The 22,081-nt window shown below is 42.7% G+C and overlaps 1 protein-coding gene across 4 annotated transcripts in view; it reads right to left on the reverse strand.

The window, feature by feature from the left end:
* Positions 1-6,921: 6,921 nt before the first annotated feature.
* Positions 6,922-22,081, reverse strand: part of INTS10 (integrator complex subunit 10) — a 47,618-nt gene continuing 32,458 nt past the window's right edge. Inside the window, exons 15-18 of one of the 4 annotated variants that reach the window (XM_040325256.1) lie at positions 21,525-21,687; positions 16,742-16,835; positions 11,028-11,105; positions 6,922-7,330 (exon numbers count right to left, since the gene is read on the reverse strand). In XM_040325256.1, coding sequence (XP_040181190.1) covers positions 7,174-7,330; positions 11,028-11,105; positions 16,742-16,835; positions 21,525-21,687 — 492 coding nt within the window. In that variant the 3' untranslated portion in view covers positions 6,922-7,173. Of the gene's footprint in view, positions 7,355-11,027; positions 11,106-16,741; positions 16,836-21,524; positions 21,688-22,081 lie in introns of all 4 variants that reach the window. The other 3 variants (XM_040325253.1, XM_040325260.1, XM_040325267.1) reach the window with 3 other exon arrangements.

The following is a 22,081-nucleotide window of genomic DNA, read 5'->3' on the forward strand; positions in this document are numbered from 1 at the left end:
TAGTGGGCCCAAAAAGGGAGGGGGACCACGTTGGATCCCAGGAAGGCTCCAGGGTGATGGAACCAACCAGTGGCACCTGAATGAAAAGCAAAAAAATGAAGAAAATATATGTATTAACAAACAGTGAATGAATATCTAAGGGAGAAAGGGATGTGAGGGATGTGGGGGAGGGAGTGGACTGAGCAAGCCAGTTGAAGAGAGAGAGCATAAGAGGTTCTCACTTACTGTGGGCTAGGTAAGGCCACAGAGATCCCGGGGTCCAGCATCCATTGCGCTCTGAGCAGATGGAAGCTGCTATTTAAACCCCCCCGCCCATAACAGCTGACACACGTCCCTAGGACGTTGGTGTACAGCAACGACGGGTCTGGGCGTCAGCGTGACGGCAGCGCGGAGGTTGTGCGCATGCGCCGTACAGGGCTGTCCCGCGATGCGAGGGCAACAGCATGACGACAGCGCATGAGTTATGCGCATGCGTCATGCAGTGATAGCCCACGATGTAAGGGCGGAAGCCCACACCGCGAGGTCTCCGGACGGGGCACGCCCCAAAGGGGTGGGGGCAACCCTCCCATGGAGACAGGAGCCCGGTCGCCACAGGGAGGAGTCCGGGAACGTCCAGACCAGCCCGCACAAGGGGGAGTGGTGGGCAGCTGAGTCCTGGTTAGGAACATAAATAGATGTAAAGAAGAAGGTAAAGTTATTATGATATCGTTAAACATTGAATACATAAAGTGTAAGTAAGGTATAACTACAATGACCATTGTAGTGAGGTGCCCCATGGATAATGAGCACCAGGGTAGACTTAAGCCCCATATTGCAACCACTGGGAGCCTGTGTGGGGTAAAGGCAAAGAGCCTTAGATGGCGATATTATGTATCCCCCTGTGGCAAGGATAAACCCAGGGGGATCATAACACTCAGACTGAGCTGGTAAAGCACACTTAGGATGGTCAAAACGTGCTCACCGTGCCCTCGCGATGGTAATCGCGTAGGGCAGGCTGAGCACCTAGTCTGGACAATTTGAGGTCATCCCGCCCAGCCTGGTGGTGAATCAGGCTGCAGGCGGGAGGGACAAAACCAGGCCTCGAGTCCAGATTGGGTCCCAGTGAATGACAAGGCACGGTTGCTAAAGTCAAACCATATAAATTTGGGTAATCTAAGATATAGACAGAGGATACTCCTCAATTGAAATTGAGGAGTATGGGTGGGTGGGATGTGTAAGGCACAAGGGGTAAATAGGAATAGCCCAAGTGCTTGTCACAAACCTCCCAAAGGGGGCCTGGGTGTATTATCCACCCAATTACTAATGCAGAAAAGGAGCCTCTGAGGTTGAAATTGATAAACAATTAAAAATGTACCATCATCCAGAATTTCAATATAAAGGGATTGGTTCTGAGATCCCCAACCAGAGAACCAAAGGGGAGTGGGGCCATTTTTTGGACTATTGCGGTACGGGTAATATAAATATAGAATGTACAGACACAGATATATAATTATAAGTAACACATTTTTATTGGATACAACATTAGTAAAAAATTAGAGCAGATAAAAACACAATGACATTCGGCTTGACTAGTTTCGCGGCTTTAGCCGCTTCGTCAGAAGCATGTCTAAAATTGAAATAACAAACAGAAAACAATTATACTTTGAACAACATATAAAAAGAGTAAGTTGGGGAGTAAAGGGCTCAGCTGCTCACCTAAGAACCCCGCAAGCGAGCGAGGCGGGTGCCGCCGCACAAGGCCGTGTATGGCGACCGAGGGGGCGCGCAATTGTCTAGATGGACCTACTACTTGGGTAATAAAATGGAAATAGTGATTAGTATGGCAAGCCCAGATCTTGGGTGAAGGGGGGAGGTGCACACACGCGTGAAAGTGACCATGAAAAGAGGAAGATAAAAAAGGGGGGGTGCTGTGAAGGTGTTGGGTAATGGGCAGGAGGGGGGGGTGGGGAAGGAGGGTATGGTTTGGGGGGGAAGGAAGAGGGAGGGAAAGAGGGAGGGAGGGGATCGATGGTTGGAAAGGGAAGGGAAAGGACAGAGTAACCCAAGGAAGGCAAAAAGGGGGGGGAAGGGGAAAGAGGGACCAGAAGGATAGGAAGGGGAAGCAGGGAAAAAAGGGGGGGGGGAGAAGAAAAGGGGGAAGAGAAGGGGAAGGAGAGGGCGAAGGGGAAGGGAAAGGAAGGGGGGGTTTAGAGAGAGGGAGATGGGTAAGGAAAGGAAATTGAAATTATGAATGGAGTAAAAAAGTGAAAAAGGGGGGGGGGGGAGTGAAAATTATTTTATACCTTTAAATACAGAAGTGTATTGCGTGTAGGGGGCCCCGGGATACAGGAGCCCAGGCTGAGGCAAGTGTAAAAAGCCACATATAGCCTCCAACAAGGAGGGTCCATGGTAGTGGGCCCAAAAAGGGAGGGGGACCACGTTGGATCCCAGGAAGGCTCCAGGGTGATGGAACCAACCAGTGGCACCTGAATGAAAAGCAAAAAAATGAAGAAAATATATGTATTAACAAACAGTGAATGAATATCTAAGGGATAAAGGGATGTGAGGGATGTGGGGGAGGGAGGGGGGGAGGGAGTGGACTGAGCAAGCCAGTTGAAGAGAGAGAGCATAAGAGGTTCTCACTTACTGTGGGCTAGGTAAGGCCACAGAGATCCCGGGGTCCAGCATCCATTGCGCTCTGAGCAGATGGAAGCTGCTATTTAAACCCCCCCGCCCATAACAGCTGACACACGTCCCTAGGACGTTGGTGTACAGCAACGACGGGTCTGGGCGTCAGCGTGACGGCAGCGCGGAGGTTGTGCGCATGCGCCGTACAGGGCTGTCCCGCGATGCGAGGGCAACAGCATGACGACAGCGCATGAGTTATGCGCATGCGTCATGCAGTGATAGCCCACGATGTAAGGGCGGAAGCCCACACCGCGAGGTCTCCGGACGGGGCACGCCCCAAAGGGGTGGGGGCAACCCTCCCATGGAGACAGGAGCCCGGTCGCCACAGGGAGGAGTCCGGGAACGTCCAGACCAGCCCGCACCAGGAGAGGTAGTACTAACAGGGTGTATGAACGTATTTGGTCAAAGTTTTCAGACCACATGTCTTCGAGGTCTAACTCTTCTAGCTCCCCAGAGGTTCAAGATATTCTTAGCTTCCTACAAACGGGCTTGGTCTTACCTTTAGCGGTCAGTTCTCTCCGGGTGCAAGTCTCAGCCATCTCTGCGTTTACGGGGATCTCTTGGGCTAACCATCCCTTGGTTCGCCAGTTTTTCAAAGGTGCCATTCGGCTCAGGCCCCAGAGAAAACCGAGGTTTCCCAAATGGGATCTGCCTCTTGTTCTGGACTATCTTACCTCGATCAGCTCTAATCCGGATAAGCCTCTTTCAGCTAGAGATCTTACTCTCAAAACCATCTTTCTAGTTGCAGTCACTTCAGCTAAGAGGATCTCCGACATAAGAAATCTGGGCTCAAAAGAACCGTTCCTGACCTTCTTTCCTGACAGAGCAGTATTAATTCCTATGCTGGGCTCAAATCCTAAAGTGACATCCATTTTTCATGAAAATCAGGAAATTGTCCTGCCCACCTTTGGGTTATCTGAAGATCAAAGTGTTCATCCCCTTGATGTAGGACGCACATTAAATCTATACCTAGAAATGACAAAATCCTTCAGGCAAACAGACTTTCTTTTCGTCCTTCTCCATGGAAAGAACAAGGGAAAGCGGGCATCAATCAGATCCATCTCAACTTGGATAGTTCAGACCATCCAGAGGGCATATAAAGAGAAGGGCCTGGCTCCTCCAGAGGCAGTAACTGCACATTCAACTAGGAGCATCTCGACTTCTTGGGCAGCCTCACGTCATGTCGCACCTGAAGTTATATGCAGAGCGGCTTCGTGGTCTTCAATTAATACCTTTGTTTCTCACTACTGTATTGAACCAGCTGCTTTGTCTTCTTTGAGTTTTGGTTTACAAGTGCTGTCGGTGGACAGTGTTAAATAAATTTATTTTCTCAGCATTTTTGCCCACCCGGGTTTCTTTTGGTGAGTTATTTCCCACACGTATGCCGCCATGGAGCCAGTCAGGAAAAAGGAAAATTTATTACCAAATACTTACCGTAATTTTCCTTTCCTGATAGGCTCCATGGCAGCAGGAGTCCCTCCCAAAATGCGTGGAGTAGGATAGTTACGGAACAAGGCTAAGAGCCCACAGCTAAAGATTTATAGGGGAGGGGTCCTATTGGGTAGTTATGGAGGCGGGGCTAACCCACACGTATGCTGCCATGGAGCCTATCAGGAAAGGAAAATTACGGTAAGTATTTGGTAATAAATTTTCCTTTTTCTTGACAAGGATCCAGGGACACCGCTACACAGAAAACTGTTCTTTAGTGGACTTTGCAATTACTGAAATATATTATTTTCCAAATGGAAATCCAAATACTGGTAAATTGAATCTAGCAATTCCAGTGTTTGCTAAAAAAATTTTGGTTATGAGGATCTTTGAAAGACACCACCGTTATCAATTTTTAAACCAGTTGAGCTGCATCTTGAGAGCTATTATCTAATTTGATAGAATCATAAAAACAGTGTGTTTGTCCCCCCCCCCTAGCAAAAAAAAAAAAAAAAAAATATTAAATACCCTGAGTTTTTTTTTTTTTTTTATCCGAGAGATTCCAGTCCTTCCATATTCTATCCATAGACAGGTTGATATACTAAAACTGGAGAGAGTGCAAAAAATCTGGTGCAGCTCTGCATAAAAACCAATCGACTTTCAGTTTTTTTTTCCTTTTGGGAAAGCTTGATTGAACAAGCTGAAGCTAGAAGCAGATTATTTACCCTGCAACAGATTTTGCACTCCAGTTTTGGTAAATCTTCCCCTTATGTCCGAACACATTTTTATATTGATGTTTTTATAGACCAATAATGCTTTTTAAGGAATAATGTTTCAACCAAAAACAATTGTCTGCAACGTAATTTATCTACATACACGTATATAGCAAAAGCAAAGAAAACGGAAGCTTTGAAAATTAAACATATGATTTGTTTAATTACGAGTGAAATATGAATGTTACATAAAATTTCAAATGCTCTCCACAAGTAGAAAAAAAAATTGCAGTATATTACTATTTACATTGCTATACAAGCACATTAGCTGGAGCCATGTCTATTTACAACACTGAAGTTACATGACAGAAAAACAAAATCGCATCATATACATCTAGAATTATAATACATGGAAATATGTTCAAAAGAACAAGACAACACTTATGTTAGACCCCTTTTACACTGGGGCAGTTTGCAGGCATTAAAGCGCCTGAAAACTGCCTCTCATGCCTCCCCAGTGTGAAAGTCAGTGCTTTAACACTGGGGCAGTGCGCTTACGGGACAGGACAAAAAAGTCCTGCAAGTAGCATCTTTGGGAGAGCTGTATACAGCGCTCCTACACCGCCCCTGCCCATTGGAATGAATGGGAAACACTTCCACATGGGCAGTTTTAACCCTTTCTTCAGCTGCCATAAAAGCACCTTGCTAGCAGCCACTAAAACTTTACCCCTGACCCTTTCAGTGTGAAAGCAGCCTTCACTTGCAGGGAAGTCCTCTTTCTTTCTGTTTTGCCTATGGGACACAGATGGCGGGTGTAAAAAAAAATCTCAGGGGTTATATTCCTCCCTTGCTCTGTCCAAATGGAGAAAAAAAGTTTTGCCTATAGGTCTATTTAAAGGACAGGAGAGTTCCCTACTCTACTAAAATGTTTAGTTTTTTTTCATCTGTAGAGTGGGGGAAATAATGGATTTGATCCCCTGCAGATTTTGTACATTTGCCCACTTGCAAAGAAAATGAAGGGTCTATAATTTTTTAGCATAGGTGTATGTTAAATGATAGAGACAGAATATGATGATACAAACGTTATAAATTCAGTTGCAGTTCAGTGAGTAAAATTAGTATTTGATCCCCAAGCAAAACGACTTGGTGGAGAGACCCTTCTTGGCTAGCACAGAGGTAAGACATTTCTTGTAGTTTGTTACCAGGTTTGCACACATCTCAGGAGGGATTTTGGTCCAATCTTCTTTACAGATCTTCTCTAAATCCTTAAGGTTTCTCCCAACTCGAAGTTCAGCTCCCTCCATACATTTAATATAAGATAAATGTCTGGAGACTGGCTAGGCTACTCCATAGCCTTAATGCGCTTCTTCTTGAGCCACTCCTTTGTTGCCTTGGCGGTATGTTTGGGTCATTTTAACAGTGAAAGACCCATCTTCAGTGTTCAGGCTGAGGGGAGATGGTTCTCATCCAAGATTTTACAAAACATGACCCCTCAATGCGGCAGTCTGGAGGAAGAAAAAAATGCCGACTATGACCCTAAGAACACTATCCCTACAGTCAAGAACGTAGGTGGAAACATTCTTTGGGGCGGGTTCTCTGCTAAAGGTACAGGCCGACTTGAGGAGCCAATCAACAGGGGCCATGTATTGTAAAATCTTGGATGAGAACTTTCTTCCCTCAGCCAGAACACTGAAGATGGATCTTCCAGCATGACAATGACCCAAAACATACCACCAATGCAATAAAAAAAAACTCAAGAAGAAGCACATTAAGATCACGAAGTGGCCTAGTCAGTCTCCAGACCTTAATCCTATAGAAAATTTATGGAGGGATCTGAAACTCTGCATTGCCAAGAAACCTTAAGGATTCAGAGATCTGTAAAGAAGAATCCCTCTCCTGAGATATGTGCAAACCTGGTCACCAACTACAAGAAACTTCTTACCTCTGTGCTTGCCAACACGGAAGTCATGTTTTGCTTGGAGAGCGAATACTTATTTTACTCATTGAACTGGAAATCAATTTATAACATTTGTATCGTGTTTTTTTCTGGATTTTTGATTGATATACTGTCTCTATCATTTAAAATACACCTACGATTCAATAAAAAATATAGCACTTATAAAATTCGCAGGGGATCAAATAATTATTTTCCCCATTGTATATCTGTTAGAGATTTCTCCTCACTTCTTAAGAATCTCAATAATAGGTGCATCGTTGGAAATAAAAAAAAACATACTATAATCCCCCACTCTATCCAAATTAAAGAGTTTTGGATGGAGTTGGCCTTTAAAAACAGGTAAAGCAACAACATTTATATTACCCCTTCATAAGCCTTACTGTAGCAAGTCATGCCTTGTATTTGATCCTAAGCCAAACACTGTAACAACAAAATCTTTTCATTGATACAAAAGCGATGCAAGATGACCATGAGATTTTCCGTGCAGCGTGAGACTTGTCGTTCCATTGCCAGCCTGAAGTCTTCTTTTACTCCTTTCGTAATTCCCCGAGTCACTGTGTGATGCCTGTCAGAGAAAGCATCATCTTTGCTGAGAAGATACATTGGAGTCTTAAATTAGGCCTGCCAGAGCCCTGTAGTTTGAAATGACATCTTAAAGTCTCTACCATGCTGAAGTCAGCCTACACCTCCCTAGGCCAGTACAGTTATAACAAAAACCCTGTAATACATTGCTCACTTGATTTAGTGAGATTGTTGGGGCTTACTTTATATCTCGGAAGAATAAAGTTGATTAGATCAGTGGTTGCCAACCTTTCAGACCACCAACATGAATTTTACATGCCTTATACACACACAATCCTCCCAGTGTCTGTGATCAGCGCTGCCATTGGAAGTCTTTCACCTCTCACTCCCTACACTACTCCCAGAGCCTCCCTCTGAGTTCACAGGAGCCGAAACTACAGAGGAGGCATCCAGTATCAATGTGCACTGAAAGTATTGACACATTGAACTAGGCAGATTCGCCTGCAGTAAATGTTTTCTAAATGTCAGATTCACTACTTTACAATTCTTGCCCTTTGTTCACACTGGTGTGTGGTGCATTTTACATGCGTTACCTTTATATAAAAAGTGCATTTTAATGACAGCACACAAAAGATGCAGTAAGCAGAACTCTTTTTTTACGCACCCATCCTAAAACACACAGGTGTGAACAACAGAGCCTCGACCCACTACGCTGAATAAAATGAGCCAAAATATTAAAATACGAACCTTATTTTCTAGACATTCAACTGAGTTTAATATCTGAATTGGAAACCTATACCAAGACGAATACATATGCTATGTTTCCTTACCATATTCTAAAAATGCTAGTCATCCTGCTGCTCCTCTGACTTTAAAACGATCAGACATCGACCCAGAACAAGTATGCAGGGCAACCATTTTAACGATGCTTGCTTATTGTGAGTGAGTGACATTGAATCAGAGGACCAGCAATAGCAACCTACATTTTTCTCAGTGCCAAGTTTCTGTTTAGTGCATCTCCTAATCCCACATTTTCTACACCTATCCTCCCCAAACAGCTGGTAAATCACACCGATAACCCCACCTATTTATATGTAACTTTACCTGCTAATAATGCACGGTTGCTGCCTTAGGGACATGTTGCGCTAACAACCAACTAGTCACTGAATTGCTAAGAAAGAGGGGCAGTAAGGTTTTACGCCATCAATGCCAGTGAGGGAGCAATCCTGTAGAACAGGCATCACTAAATGACAGATCAAGACTGAGTCACTGTCCCATCTGGACCACAATGGTCACCACTTAGGAGCCGGTTCTTTCCCCCATCCTCTGCCACTGTAAATTTCACAACAGAGAAGAGGTCAGGAGGCACAGCAGCACTGGATGGAGGGAAAGAGCGGTAAGCTGCTGGAGCCAACTTTTTATATTAACAAGCTGGCGATTGGTGACTAGGACTGTCCCACGTCCTCGCAACCAATGACTGTTTCACCCTCTGCACTGTTGTGTGCCCCTGTGAGGTAGGAGAGTGAAGGCACTAGGACACAGTTGTGAAGGATGAGATGGGTTGTTGTGAAGTGTTCAACGGTGTGATGGGGGGGTTGAAGGACATTGCTCACTACTGGAAGGGGAAATGGGGGGGCACTACTTGGGCTGGGCGGGGGGGGGGGGGGGGGGGGAAGAAGAAAGCTTCTGTGGGGGGGGGGGGGGGGGGGAGAAGAGGGCACTACTGTGGGGAGGTGATCTGAAGGGTGGTAGATGATGACACTAATGTGAATTTACTATATTTTCTTTAGCCTGGAAAGCATTAGACCAGCAATCAGCAGATTGCCGATACCATGCAGGTCTCCTACAAACTGTTAGTGTGAGAGGTGTGTGTTCATACATCGTACATGCATGCAGTTTCACATTGACAGGAAGACTCAACAGCGCTGTGGTAGTTTGAGCACTACAAGCTGAAAGCCACAAAGGTTGTCGGCACTTGTAGTTCACACACACACACAGCTGTGTGAATAAATGATGAAGCCATGTGGGCGGAGCGGTTTAAAAAAAAAAAAAAAAAAAGTGACAGCTAGTATGGGGAACTTCTCACCACAGCCGTGTTCTCCCTGTGTCCTCCTTATCTCTATTTTGGGCACCTGGCTGTGACAGCTTGCGGCTTCACAGCCAGGTACCCGCTGCACATACACAAGCGGAGCTGCGCTCTGTGACTGGTCCCAAAGTGTTCTAGGACCTGTCGAGTCCCAGAAGACTTTGTAAAAGGAGAACTTCCGGTCGCCTTAAGCGATTGGAAGAGGAATGGAAGTGGGAGCAGGTTCCTGTCAAAGTCGGGTACCTGCTCTGCCCCTCCTCCACAAAAGCTCAGTTTCACAAACAGGATCCAGGGAGGAAGCCTTAAAGCAGAAGTTCCACTTTTGGGTGGAGCCCTGCTTTAAGTGACTTATCTTGCTCTGATTTTTAATGTTTTTACCTCTCAAAAACCTGGCATTTTCACAAGGGTATGCAAACTTTATGTTCACGCTATGCAATGGCAGCACAATATACTTTACCTACTAAGACACCTGGATACACTAAAAATGGAAACGGCTTCATAGAGGCCATAGTCAGAGGAATTGTACAAATAAGTGAATCGATTTCTCACCGCCACCAATCGGGTGCAAACAAGAGAAGGGAACTTGGTTTCTTAGTAAGAACATAGGCCCTACTATGTTTAACTACCTGTATTTGAGCCAAATGTATTCAAATCTGTACACAAACATGAAGCTGAACTGAATGTTTTTCCATTGGGCAAAAAATACCACTTTTTAAAGCGATTGTAAAGCACCGCAGAAAAAAAAAAAAAAAAAAAAAAAGAACACAACAACTTTCCTCTGTAAGATAATTGCATAATTATGCTAGTATGCATCATATACTAGCACATTATGAAATACTTACCTTGGAACAAAACCCTCCAGCGACAAGGTGTCACAGCCAACAGGGCTACCATCTTCCCCCAGTCTTCCTTCCACGTTCATGGATTCCTGCTGCGAGATTAGCTGGAACAGCGATGACCTTTAGAGCGCCATGCAACAGTGATGTCACCAGCTGCATCCAGTGTGAATATCTTGTAAATGGTGCCCATTTAGGAGATATTTATTTTTACCTAAAAGGTATGCCTTTTTATAGGCTTATCTGTAGGTATAAAGTCACAAAGCAGACTTGACTATCGCTTTAAGAAGTAATGCTTTGAGTAGTGTATCCATGTACATTTGAAGTGTCATAAAATCCATTACACATATCTGTAGTGCAAGAGCTGCTCTGGCAAAAACGGTTTACAGTATTTTCTATATGTTCAGACTCACATTCACTTCTGGTCTAATAACAGAGTGTAATACAAGTCAATGGATCGGACAAATAGAAGCATACCTACTGCTGCATGCAGATGCGATATGAAACAATTCATGTAAGAACTGCATGCACTTACAAACATGTACAGTGTGTGGAAATTGTTCTTTTCTAATACTGTACGAGTCTCATTGTATAATGTGATGTAAGAGTGCTGCCAGTTGGAAACAAATTACCAGTGGCTCATGGGGAAGAATGCGGAATGTCACGATATTACAATCAAAATGAAGAACAAGAAAATAAAAATGGAAATCTATCTATATGGGCAAAATGTTGTACAACAAACATCAAAAACTATGGGGCTGTGAGTAAAAATGTTAACGGACACAGCACATCATGAGCAGGCTTTGTGGACTTGGTACCTGTCACTGGATGTTAGGCTGGCCTGTAGGACAGGTATGAATTCCTGCTGCAGCAGCCCCAGGGTAGTGCTAGAGCTCCTTCAAAACAGTAAACAGTAATATTCAAAACCCTCAGCTGCCAAAACACATCACACTGGAACATGTTTCATAATACAAATGGAAGAGCACATTTTAAAAAGTAAACCTGTCACAAATCAGAAGAATTCAAACTGAGCAAAAAACAGAGGTTACCTTCAGGGAAAACCCCATATAAAAATCATCAATAGATTTTTCTATATAGACATTTGAAGTTAAATACACAATTATGACTTTCTTTTTAAAATATGTGCTGGGGCCCACCTCCTGAGCCTCCCTACTGGTCCAATGTGATGGGCACACTCACTGACCAATAGCTATAACAGGCTGGAAGGGACAACAATGCTCAACTCCAAGATGAAGCGTCAACATTAAAGTGATTGTAAAGTCTCGTCTTTTTCTTTAAAAAACAAACAAACATATTATACTTAGCTACTATGAACAATGGTTTTGCACAAAGCAGCCCAGATCCTCCTCTTTTTGGGTCCCGCTGACGTTCCTGGCCCCTCCCTCCTGTCCAGTGCCCCCACAGCAAGCAGCTTGTTATGTGAGCACAGGACCCTAGCTGCAGCTCTGTGTATCCATTCAGACACTGAGTCCGGGTTCAGCCCCACCTTATCTCTCTCCTGATTGGCTGACTGACAGCAGCGGGAGCCAATGGCAAATAAGATAAAAAACCTTCTGCCTTTACAACCACTTTAGAGCTAGGTTCAGACCTTATAGAATCACTGAATAGAATACCCAAGCTCTACTGCTTGTGATGTTATCCAAAGTTAAAAAACGGTGCTCGTGGCTGGGATGTGCAGTCCCTCGGTACTTTTAACGTTAATAGATACAAGCCACCAACTTGGTGGACTCAAACGTTGAAAATCTTAATTGGCTACACAAGTACAGCATTGTTTTACTGTATGTACTTGTGTAGCCAATAAAGATTTATAACGTTTGATGTTCAAACCTTAGTGAAATAGGAAGTCGAGACGTATTTCCGGCAACTCGTCATCCAGGAGCCGATATTTATTGTTGCAGGTGGAATATACAGTTATACAACAGCTTATACATTTCATAGCCACATGGCTAGGACTAAAGCTTTGTAGTGAAAATGCATAAGCCATTGTATAACTGTACTCTACCTGCAATAATAAATATATTTGCTCCTGGGTAAAGAGTTGCCAGCAATACATTGTGACTTCATATTTCACCTGGGTGTTATAAAGACACCAATAGCCAGAGCACCGATTACTCATCTCTTTCAGGGAATCTGGAGAGACTTTTTTTCTGCTAGGTTCAGACCTTGGTGTGTCAAGAATGCACAAAGTCACATGCTTTCTCGACATACAGAGAAACACACTCATTACATGTACTTATATAGCACCATCAATTTACACAGCACTTTATATTAATATTGTACATTCACATCACTTCAATCTGAAGGACCCTAACTCACACATATACATACGAGGGCTAGTTTAGACTGGATAACATATCTTCAGCATCCTAGATCTCTAAAGCTGGCCATAGATGGATCAAAATTTGACCAGTTCAGCAAGGACCGGATGGGTTTCGATCCATCAATGACCAGTCCTGTTCAACAGTGGAATTTGCAGTGCACAGACATTGCAATGCCGTGCCAATCACATGCAATGTCTGTTTGCACCAGTGTGAACCCCCAGCCTTAATATGTGAATAGGGGAATTGGCTCCATATTGGTCTAGTCATCAATTTTGACATGCTGTTTTCACCAAAGTTGCCTATATTTATCACATACTCGGTTTGATTTGCCTTGGCTGTGACAAGTTTCCTTTCAGTAGTTTTTCAGTTAGTACTGAAAAACTCAACGGTAACACAAACTGAAAATAAAAGTCAATAGCAAAATATATTCGCTTCCATGGGGATAATAAATACTAAAAGGAGAAGCCATTTTTCCACCTCAAACTTAAAAAGGTTGTTTGGCAGTGGGATCCAAATAATTGAAAAGCTTCATGCATTCAATTTGCGGTTGTAAACCTTCATTACACCAATACCCACTGCCTCTCTAGCTGAGAAGTGAAGGAGTCAGACAACTCGTTTCTGCTAAACCTCACACAAAGCATAGAGGCAGCAGATCTCAGCACTGCACTACATTGCAAGTGTCAAACAGTTATTTAAAAAAAAAAAAAAAAAAAACACAGAGAAACCTGGACGATTGTATGCAAAAATTATTTTGCGAGACTAATTTGCTCTCAAGATAAACCAAAATAAAGAAATATTTACCCTCAGAATATTTCTGAGAACTTTTTTGTTCGCTTTGAACCTTTAGGCTGGGTTCACACTGGTGCGAACACGGACATTCCACGTGATTCACACCGCATTGCTGTGCGGATGCAAATGCAATGTCTGTGTGGCGCAAATTCAGCCATACAAACTGCATGGCTGAAATCGCATTCGCAACAAAATGGTGCAGGACCCTCTGCACTGGAATTCCTGTACCATTTGACAGTTTGCACTGCAATCTGATTTGGGGGTGTCATTAACTTTCTATTGACACCGGCAGCGTTTCGAAGAGGGCAATATGAACCACCTGAGAGTGAAATGCGATGCAGGAACCAGCACAGGAATCGCACTGGTTCCCTCATTGTATATGAGTGAACCCAACCTTATAGTAACAGAGGCATTGGGAGAGATTTACTAAAACTGGTGCACCTGTGCATAGTAACAAACCAGCTTCCAGGTTTTATTGTCGAAGCTTAATTGAACAAGCTGAAGTTAGAAACTGATTCGTTAATATGCACAGCTGCACCAGAATCTGTGTACACCAGTTTTAGTAACTCTCCCCCATTATTAGAGCTGCACGAATACTTGTTAAAAAAAATAATGCAATCTTGATCCAGCATTTCCACGATTCATGTAACAAATGCAGAGCAGTTATCTTGCTCACAGCTGTCAAAAAAAGAAAAAGAAAAAAAAAGCAGGCCGAAAGAGATAAAAGAAACATTGGATCAAATGTTCTTTAAGAGGTCAAAAAGAGATGAACTTCAGTCTGCAAATGAGGTCAGTTTAACCAGTTAAAGACTGAACCTTTTTTGACACTTGTTGCTTGAAAGTTAAAATCAGTATTTTTTTTGATAGAAAATTACTTTGAACCCCCAAACATTTAATTATATATATATATATATATATATATATATATATATATATATATATATATATATATATATATATATATATATATTTTTTTTTTTTCTTTAGCAGAGACCCTAGAGAATAAAATGGCGTCGTAATATTTTATGTCCCACTGCATTTGAACCGCGGTCTTTCAAATGCAATTTTTTGGAAAAAATACACTTTAATTAATATAAAAAATTAAATAAAACTAAAGCTTAGCCCAATTTTTTTGTATAATGTGAAAGAGGACATTACGTGGAGAATGGTGATCTATAGTCTAAGCAAAAAAAATTGTGATTCTCATTTTAATCGTGCAGCTCTACCCATTATGTTGGTAAAAAAAAATTAATTTGCTTTCCAAATCATACTATTCCATAAAATGAGCCTGAAAGATGGCTATAAACCACTTGCAATGCCGCACATAAAATAAGGTTTATGGCATCATACTAAAGGAAGACAGATGACCTGGACAGGGTACAATGGTGGGCTATCAAATAAACTGAGGTCTCATTTACAAGTGGTTAAAAAAAAAAAAAAAACAGGGATTGTTCAGGTTGGGAAAACAGGTGAATTAGATCCCTTTCAAACTGAAGGCGTTTTTCAGGCTTTTTAGCACTTAAGATAGGACCTGAAAAACGTCTCCCATGCTACGACAGTGTGAAAGCCCAAGTGCTTTCACACTGGGGCGGTGTGCTTGCGGGACATTACAAAAAGTCCTGCAAGCAGCATCTTTTGGGTGCGCTATATACACCGTTTCTAAACTGCCCCTGCCCATTGGAACACATAGGCAGCGCTTCCAAAGCACCTGAAAAGCGATTTGAAAGCGCTGCAACACAGCGTTTTAAACTCTTTCATCGGCTCCTAGCAGGGATTGAAAGCACCCCGCTAGCGGCCGAAAAGCGACGCTAAAACTAGCGATGTGGCCCCAGTGTGAAAAGGGCCCTAAAGCAGTCCATAGATGGTGCAAATTTCTTTCCTGCAAAATAAATTTGCATGATTCCCCCATCGGCACTGACAGTGTTTACAGGGAAATCTCTCTCCTGCAGAGCTTTTGCCTGCTCCCGGCCAGGAGAGAAGACCGTGATTATCACTAGCAGGTATAGCAGCCACTTGCGATAATCCAAAGCGATTCCGGCAGGCTGGTTGTACCCAAGTTGATCGATCTATTAACTTGGTACATTCAGCCTGCCCATTAACCGCTTGAATCTTGGCCGGTTTGAACCCTGTATGGCCAGCCTTAGATGTGATTTAACTAAATTGTAATTACCATGCACACATAAGGACAACATAAAGGTTTAGCAGATTAACTTTTGATCCCAAGAACTTTACCAAAAGACAGGGGAACATCCGTTGTGTTTGAAGGAGAGGCAAATTTATCACCGATATGAGAGGGCTTTTCTTGGAAAAGTTGGAAAAGTCTTAACACAGTAAAATACCAGAGGGTATACTGGCCCACTTTTTATCCAGAAAGCTGTACATAGCAATTTTTTTCCAACTTGAGAGGCAAAATTGTTGACAGTTGCCAATAGGTTTGCAGTCTGGACCAAACTCTCAGGAGTCTGTAAGTGGTTAAGGGCCCATTCATACTAAAAACTGCATGTAAATTTCACTGCGTGTTCCTGTGCAATTCATATGCAGGTCTCTGCGGTATGATTTTTAGCCCATTCATTTTGAATGGGCTGCAATCGCATCACATCAAAAAGTAGTGTATGCTCTACCCTTGGAAACGCACTGCAACTGTATCACATGGTACATTTACACCATGCGATACAATGCGGTAAATGCACTGCGTTTGTGGTGTTGTTCCCTTTGCACTGACATCCGCTGCAGATCATAAGGGTAGTGCGATTTGAATGCAGTGTGGAAAACCAGCACAGAACGCAGGTTTTCTGCATGGCATTCTAGTGTTAACGGGCCCTAAATGCTATGGAAAAGGGTCTTTTTTTTTATTCTTCACTACATAAATATAATAATTAAAAAATAAAAAAGGAAATGCTACATCTTTGATTACACAAAAGATATATTAATCTATTTATGGCCATGATAAAAATGTGACTTGGTTGATGTTTTAAGCAAAAGCTACTTATAAAATGTCCCTTAGTTATTGTAATAAGTTTGCTTACATTAACCACCTTGCTAGTATTATAGCATAGGTATATGCCCAAAAGCTTCCATTGCAAATATGAGGATTCAGGAAAAAATTCCATGAAAGCCATTTTAGTTTATACACAGTTCAGAACAGGATATACTTTCATACCTTTGCCTCAGTCAGTATTTAGACCACAGACATTTATTCATGTTTGCACTTTCTTAGCTTGATTCATTTAACATTACATTGGCTTAATTTAATACTCCTAGTTACTCTGCAATCGACACCGCATGTATAGCAATGTAGGGAGATGTGGATCTGGAACAGCATTTACCAAGGCATAACAAACACAATACTAATAAGCCGTAGTCTAAAGATGTACTGTCAACTCTAAAAAGTAAATACTTACTTGAGCAATACTCCTTGATTGGGGATTAGTTCCAAATGAATCTTACCCCCTTCCTGTGTTCTTAAATATGCAAATTCCTCAAGCATATCAATATCTGAAGATATTAAGGGAAACATTTTCATGCAGTCTAGCATTACATGCTGGATATCTATACTGATATGGACTGGGTAATGTTTTAGGAACGAAAGGATGCCACATTGTTTGATGAAAATTATCAACCTATATAGAGAGGTGAATTCAAAGACACCCCAAAAATCAAAGTGAAAAAATTGTGCACCAGGCTAGTCCATTTTGCTGAAATTTCATTGACGCAACTTAAAATGGTACTGTACTCAGTTTGTATGCATGCCCGTCTGGGCATGTTCCTAATGAGACAATGGTGTCCTGGGGTATTTCCTCCCAGATCTGAAGCAGAGCATCATTGCGCTCCTGAACAGATTGAGATGCAACCTGGTGGCGTTGAATGGACTGAAATCAAATGTTCCATAGGCATTCTATTTGATTTAGGTCAAGCGAGTGTGGGGCCCATTCAACAGTATCAAATCAATTCCCTTATCCTCCAGGAACTAGCTGCATACTCTCACCACATGAGGCTGGGGATTGTCGTGCTTAAGGAGGAACCCACCAGCGTAGGGTCTGACATGGAGTCCAAGGATTTTATCCCGATACCTAATGGCTATTCGTTTATAGCCGCTCCGTCGCGATCGCTCCCCGGAGCTGAAGAATGGGGAGAGCCGTGTGTAAACACGGCTTCCCCGTGCTTCACTGTGTCGGCGCATCGATCGCGTCATTCCCTTTATAGGGAAGACACGATCGATGACGTCATTCCTACAGCCACACCCCCCTACACTAGTAAACACATACACAGTGATCCCTAAATGTTACAGCGCCCCCTGTGTTTAACTCCCAAACTGCAACTGTCATTTTCACAATAAAGAATGCAATTTAAATGCATTTTTTGCTGTGAAAATGACAATTTTGTTTGGGAGCCACGTCGCACGACCGCGCAATTGTCTGTTAAAGCGACGCAGTCCCGAACTGTAAAAACCCCTTGGGTCTTTAGGCAGCATTTTGGTCCGGGGCTTAAGTGGTTAACAAACCCCTCTGCTACTTAACTGACCAGATCAATATCCCAGGAGTTTAAGTGACTGGACGTTCTACTCTGATTTTTTTGGAGATTTGAGAAAATTAAAAAGGAACACTTGTGAATCAGAACTCCTGGGATATTGATCTGGTCAGTTAAGTATCAGAGGGGGATGGGTGTATACAGAGGGGGTTGTTAATTTCAATTAACAGCAAAGCAGCTGAAACTGATTAACAATAGGTGCTCTAGATGGGCAACAATGAGACGACCTCCAAAACAGGAATGTTTTTTCAGGTGGAGATGTCTGACATTTTTTTTCCTGGCTGTTTTTCACTAGTTTTGCATTTGGCTAGGGTCAGTGTCACTACTGGTAGCACGGGTCGATACTTGGACCCTATAAAGGTTGCACAGGCAGTCCAACTCCTCCAGGATGGCACATCAATATGTGTCATTGCCAGAAGGTTTGCAGTGTCTCCCAGCAGTCTCAAGAGCATGGAGGAGATTCCAGGAGACAGGCAGTCACTCTAGGAGAGCTGGACAGAGCCGTAGAAGGTCCTTAACCCATCAGCAGGACTGTTTTTTTGCTCCTTTGTGCAAGGATGAGCACTGCCAGAGCCCTACAAAATGACCTTCAGCAGGCCACTGGTGTGAATGTCTATGACCAAACAATCAGAAACAGACTTCATGGGGGTGACCTCAGGGCCCGATGTCCTCTAGTGTTCTCTGTGCTCACTGCTGAGCTTGATTGGCATTTTCCATTGAACACCAGAATTGGCAGGTCCGCCACTGGTGCCCCATGCTTTTCACAGATGAGAGCAGGTTCACCCTGAGCATATGTGACAGACGTGAAAGGGTCTGGAGAACCTGCAGAGAACTTTATGCTGCTTCAGCATGACCGGTTTTTGGTGGTGGGTCAGTGATGGTCTGGGGAGGCATATCCATGGAGGGACGCACAGACCTCTACAGGCTACACAATGGCACCCCGATTGCCATTAGGTATTGGGATGAAATCCTTGGACCCATTTGTCAGACCCTACGCTGGTGCAGTGGGTCCTGGGTTCCTCCTGGTGCATGACAATGCCCGGCCTCATGTGACAAGAGCATGCAGCCAGTTCCTGGAGGATGAAAAAATTGATACCATTGAATGGCCCCCACGCTCACCTGACCTAAATCCAAAAGAACACCTCTGGGACATTATGTTTCGGTCCATCCGGGGGCCGCCAGGTTGCACCTCAGTCTGTTTAGTAGCTCAGTGGCGCTCTGGTCCAGATCTGGGAGGAAATAACCTAGGACACCATCCGTCATCTCATTAGGAGCATGCCCTGATGTTGTCAAGCATGCATACAAGCACTTGGGGGCCATACAAACCACGGAGGACCATTTTGAGTTGTTGCAATGAAATTTCAGCAAAATGGACTAGCTTGCTGCATAATCTTTTCACTTTGATTTTTGGGGTGTCTTTGAATTTAGCCCTCTGTAGGTGGATAATTTTCATTTCCATCTAATGATGTGCCATCCTTTCATTCCTAACACATTACCCAGTCCATATCAGTATAGATATCCAGCATGAGATTTGTCCGTTGAGATCTGGTATGTTTTCAAAGTATATATATATATATATATATATATATATATATATATATATATATATATATATATATATATATATATATATATATATATACATACACACACACACACACACACACACACACACACACACACAAATGCCCTTAATTGTCCTTTTGTAGTATTGCTTGTTTTCTGTCTGCATGCCAACTGGATTTATTGGAAATGTGTAATATGGCTCTATAGAAGATGCCTCTAGCAATAAGAGCTTTTTCTCAATGATGAGCATTACATTTAATAAAAGGGGTTGTAAAGGAAAAAAAAATTTTCCTAAATAGCTTCCTTTACCTTAGTGCAGTCCTCCTTCACTTACCTCATCGTTCGATTTTGCTTTTAAATGTCCTTATTTCTTCTGAGAAATCCTCACTCCCTGATGTGGAGAAAGCCTCTTGAGGGGGGAGGGGGCGAGCAGGAGTGTCAGTACGCCCACTAACACACAGCTCCTTTATCTGCAAAGTAGAGAGTGTCCTGACCCTCCTGCTTGCCCCCTCCCCCCTCAAAAGGCTTTCTCCACACCAGGGAGAAAGCCTCACATTACTGTGTGGAGTTACAGACAGAAGAACAGGAAGTGAGGATTTCTCAGGAGAAATAAGGACATTTAAAAGCACAATGGAAGGATGAGGTAAGTGAAGGAGAACTGCACTGAGGTAAAGGAAGCTATTTAGGGGAAGAAAAAATTTCTTTACAACCCCTTTCAAATTAACTTGGTGCCATTGACTGCAATGGCCCAGATATTGATTTATTTTTTATATTTCAGAAGGGAGACGTAAAGGTCAAAGTAATTTTTTTGCATCACGCAAACTTAATTCAGACTTCCGAATAACTTATTGATAAAAGGTATTATGTACACCCACCTGCCACTTTATTAGGTACTTGCTAGTACTGGCTTGAATCCCCTTTTGTCTTCAGAACTGCCTCAATTCTTCTTGGCTTAGATTCAACAAGGTTTTGAAAACATTCCTCAGATTTTACTCCTTATTGACATGATAGCATCACGCAGTTGCTGCAGATTTGTCGGCTGCACATCCATTATGCAAATCTCTTGTTTCACCACATCAAACAGGGTGCACTTTTGGCTTTAGATCTGGTGACTGTGGAGGCCATTGAAGTACAGTGACCTCATTGTCATGCTCAAGATACCAATGTGAGGTGATTTGAGCTTTGTGACATGGTGTATTACCCTGCTGGAAGGAGCCACCAGAAGATGGGTACACTGTAGTCATAAAGGCATGGATATGGTCAGCAACAATACTCAGGTAGGCCGTGACATTTAAACAATGTTCAATTGGTACCAAGGGGCCCAAAATGTGCCAAGAAAATATCTCCCACACCATCACAAGCTTGAACTGTTGATAAGGCAGGATGGATCGATGGTTTTATGTTGTTTAAGCAAAATTATGACCCTACCATGTGAATGTCACAGGTGAAATCAAGACTCATCAGACCAGGCAACATTTTTCCAATCATCTATTGTCCAATTTTGGTGAGCCTGTGCGATTTACCTCAAATTTCATGTTCTTAGCTGACAAGAGTGGCACCCGGTGTGGTCTTCTGCTGCTGTTGCCTATCTGCATCAAGGTTCGATGTTTTGTGCATTCAGAGATAGTATTCTGCACACCTTGATTGTAACAAGTGGTTATTTGAGTTACTGTTGCTTTTCTATCATGAACCAGTGTGCCCCATCTTCTCTGACCTCTGCCACCAATAAGGCATTTTCGTCCCCACAACTGCCATGTTGATTCGCAATTTGTGTTGCCAAGCAATTGAACAGGTGTACCTAATAAAGTGGCAAGTGAGTGTATATGTAAATTTACTTATCCAATTCACACATATTACTAAAACTCTGCATGATGCCAAGAAACTACTATGACCATTAGGTCTCCCTTCTGAAAAATAAAACAAAAAACAAAATGCAACAGTAAATATGCCATAAGTCAAAATGGTTGCTAGTTACCTGGTTACCACTGTAAGACCTATTTGTGGAAATTGCTGATCCAGCAATTCTACATGAATGACACAGCTAGCAATCAAGCTAGCAGCTATTTCACAAGTACATTGGTCAAAGGATACTTGTTATGTAGTTGAAGAAGTTTTCGTACTGGAAATTTCCTTGTTGACATATTTTCCCTATGGTTTTTAAAAAGAGGATCTCTCCTTTGGGCCAGTCATGCTGAAGTAACACAATAAGGTGTCCTAGAGTCATGTCATCCCGATTATCAGACAATGCTCTAAGCTAACAAAGAAAAAATATATACAGCCATTATTGAACATTACAGCAAAACATACACAATATATAATTAATTTACATAATAAATAATAGAATAGGAGAATTCTAACATATCAAAGGGGAGAATCAATTTATATATACATATTAAATAAAACACAAAACATTAACCACTTCCCTACCATTGCCGTTTATAAATGGCAGCTGGTACATTAGGATTTTAAACCAACTTTTAAAGCAGCCAGGGCTTGTGTTTAAACTTGTTCATCCAGTACCAATCACTACCACAGCCTGCCAAATATAGTGTCACTTTTCCAGCCCGAGAGCATAGGATATTGGCATGACATGTTTGGTGTCTGATTACTCATCGCAACCTTATCTTTTATAAATAATGTGGGTAATA

The sequence above is a fragment of the Rana temporaria genome, chromosome 1 (genome assembly GCF_905171775.1).
Source record: "Rana temporaria chromosome 1, aRanTem1.1, whole genome shotgun sequence".
NCBI lineage: Eukaryota > Metazoa > Chordata > Amphibia > Anura > Ranidae > Rana > Rana temporaria.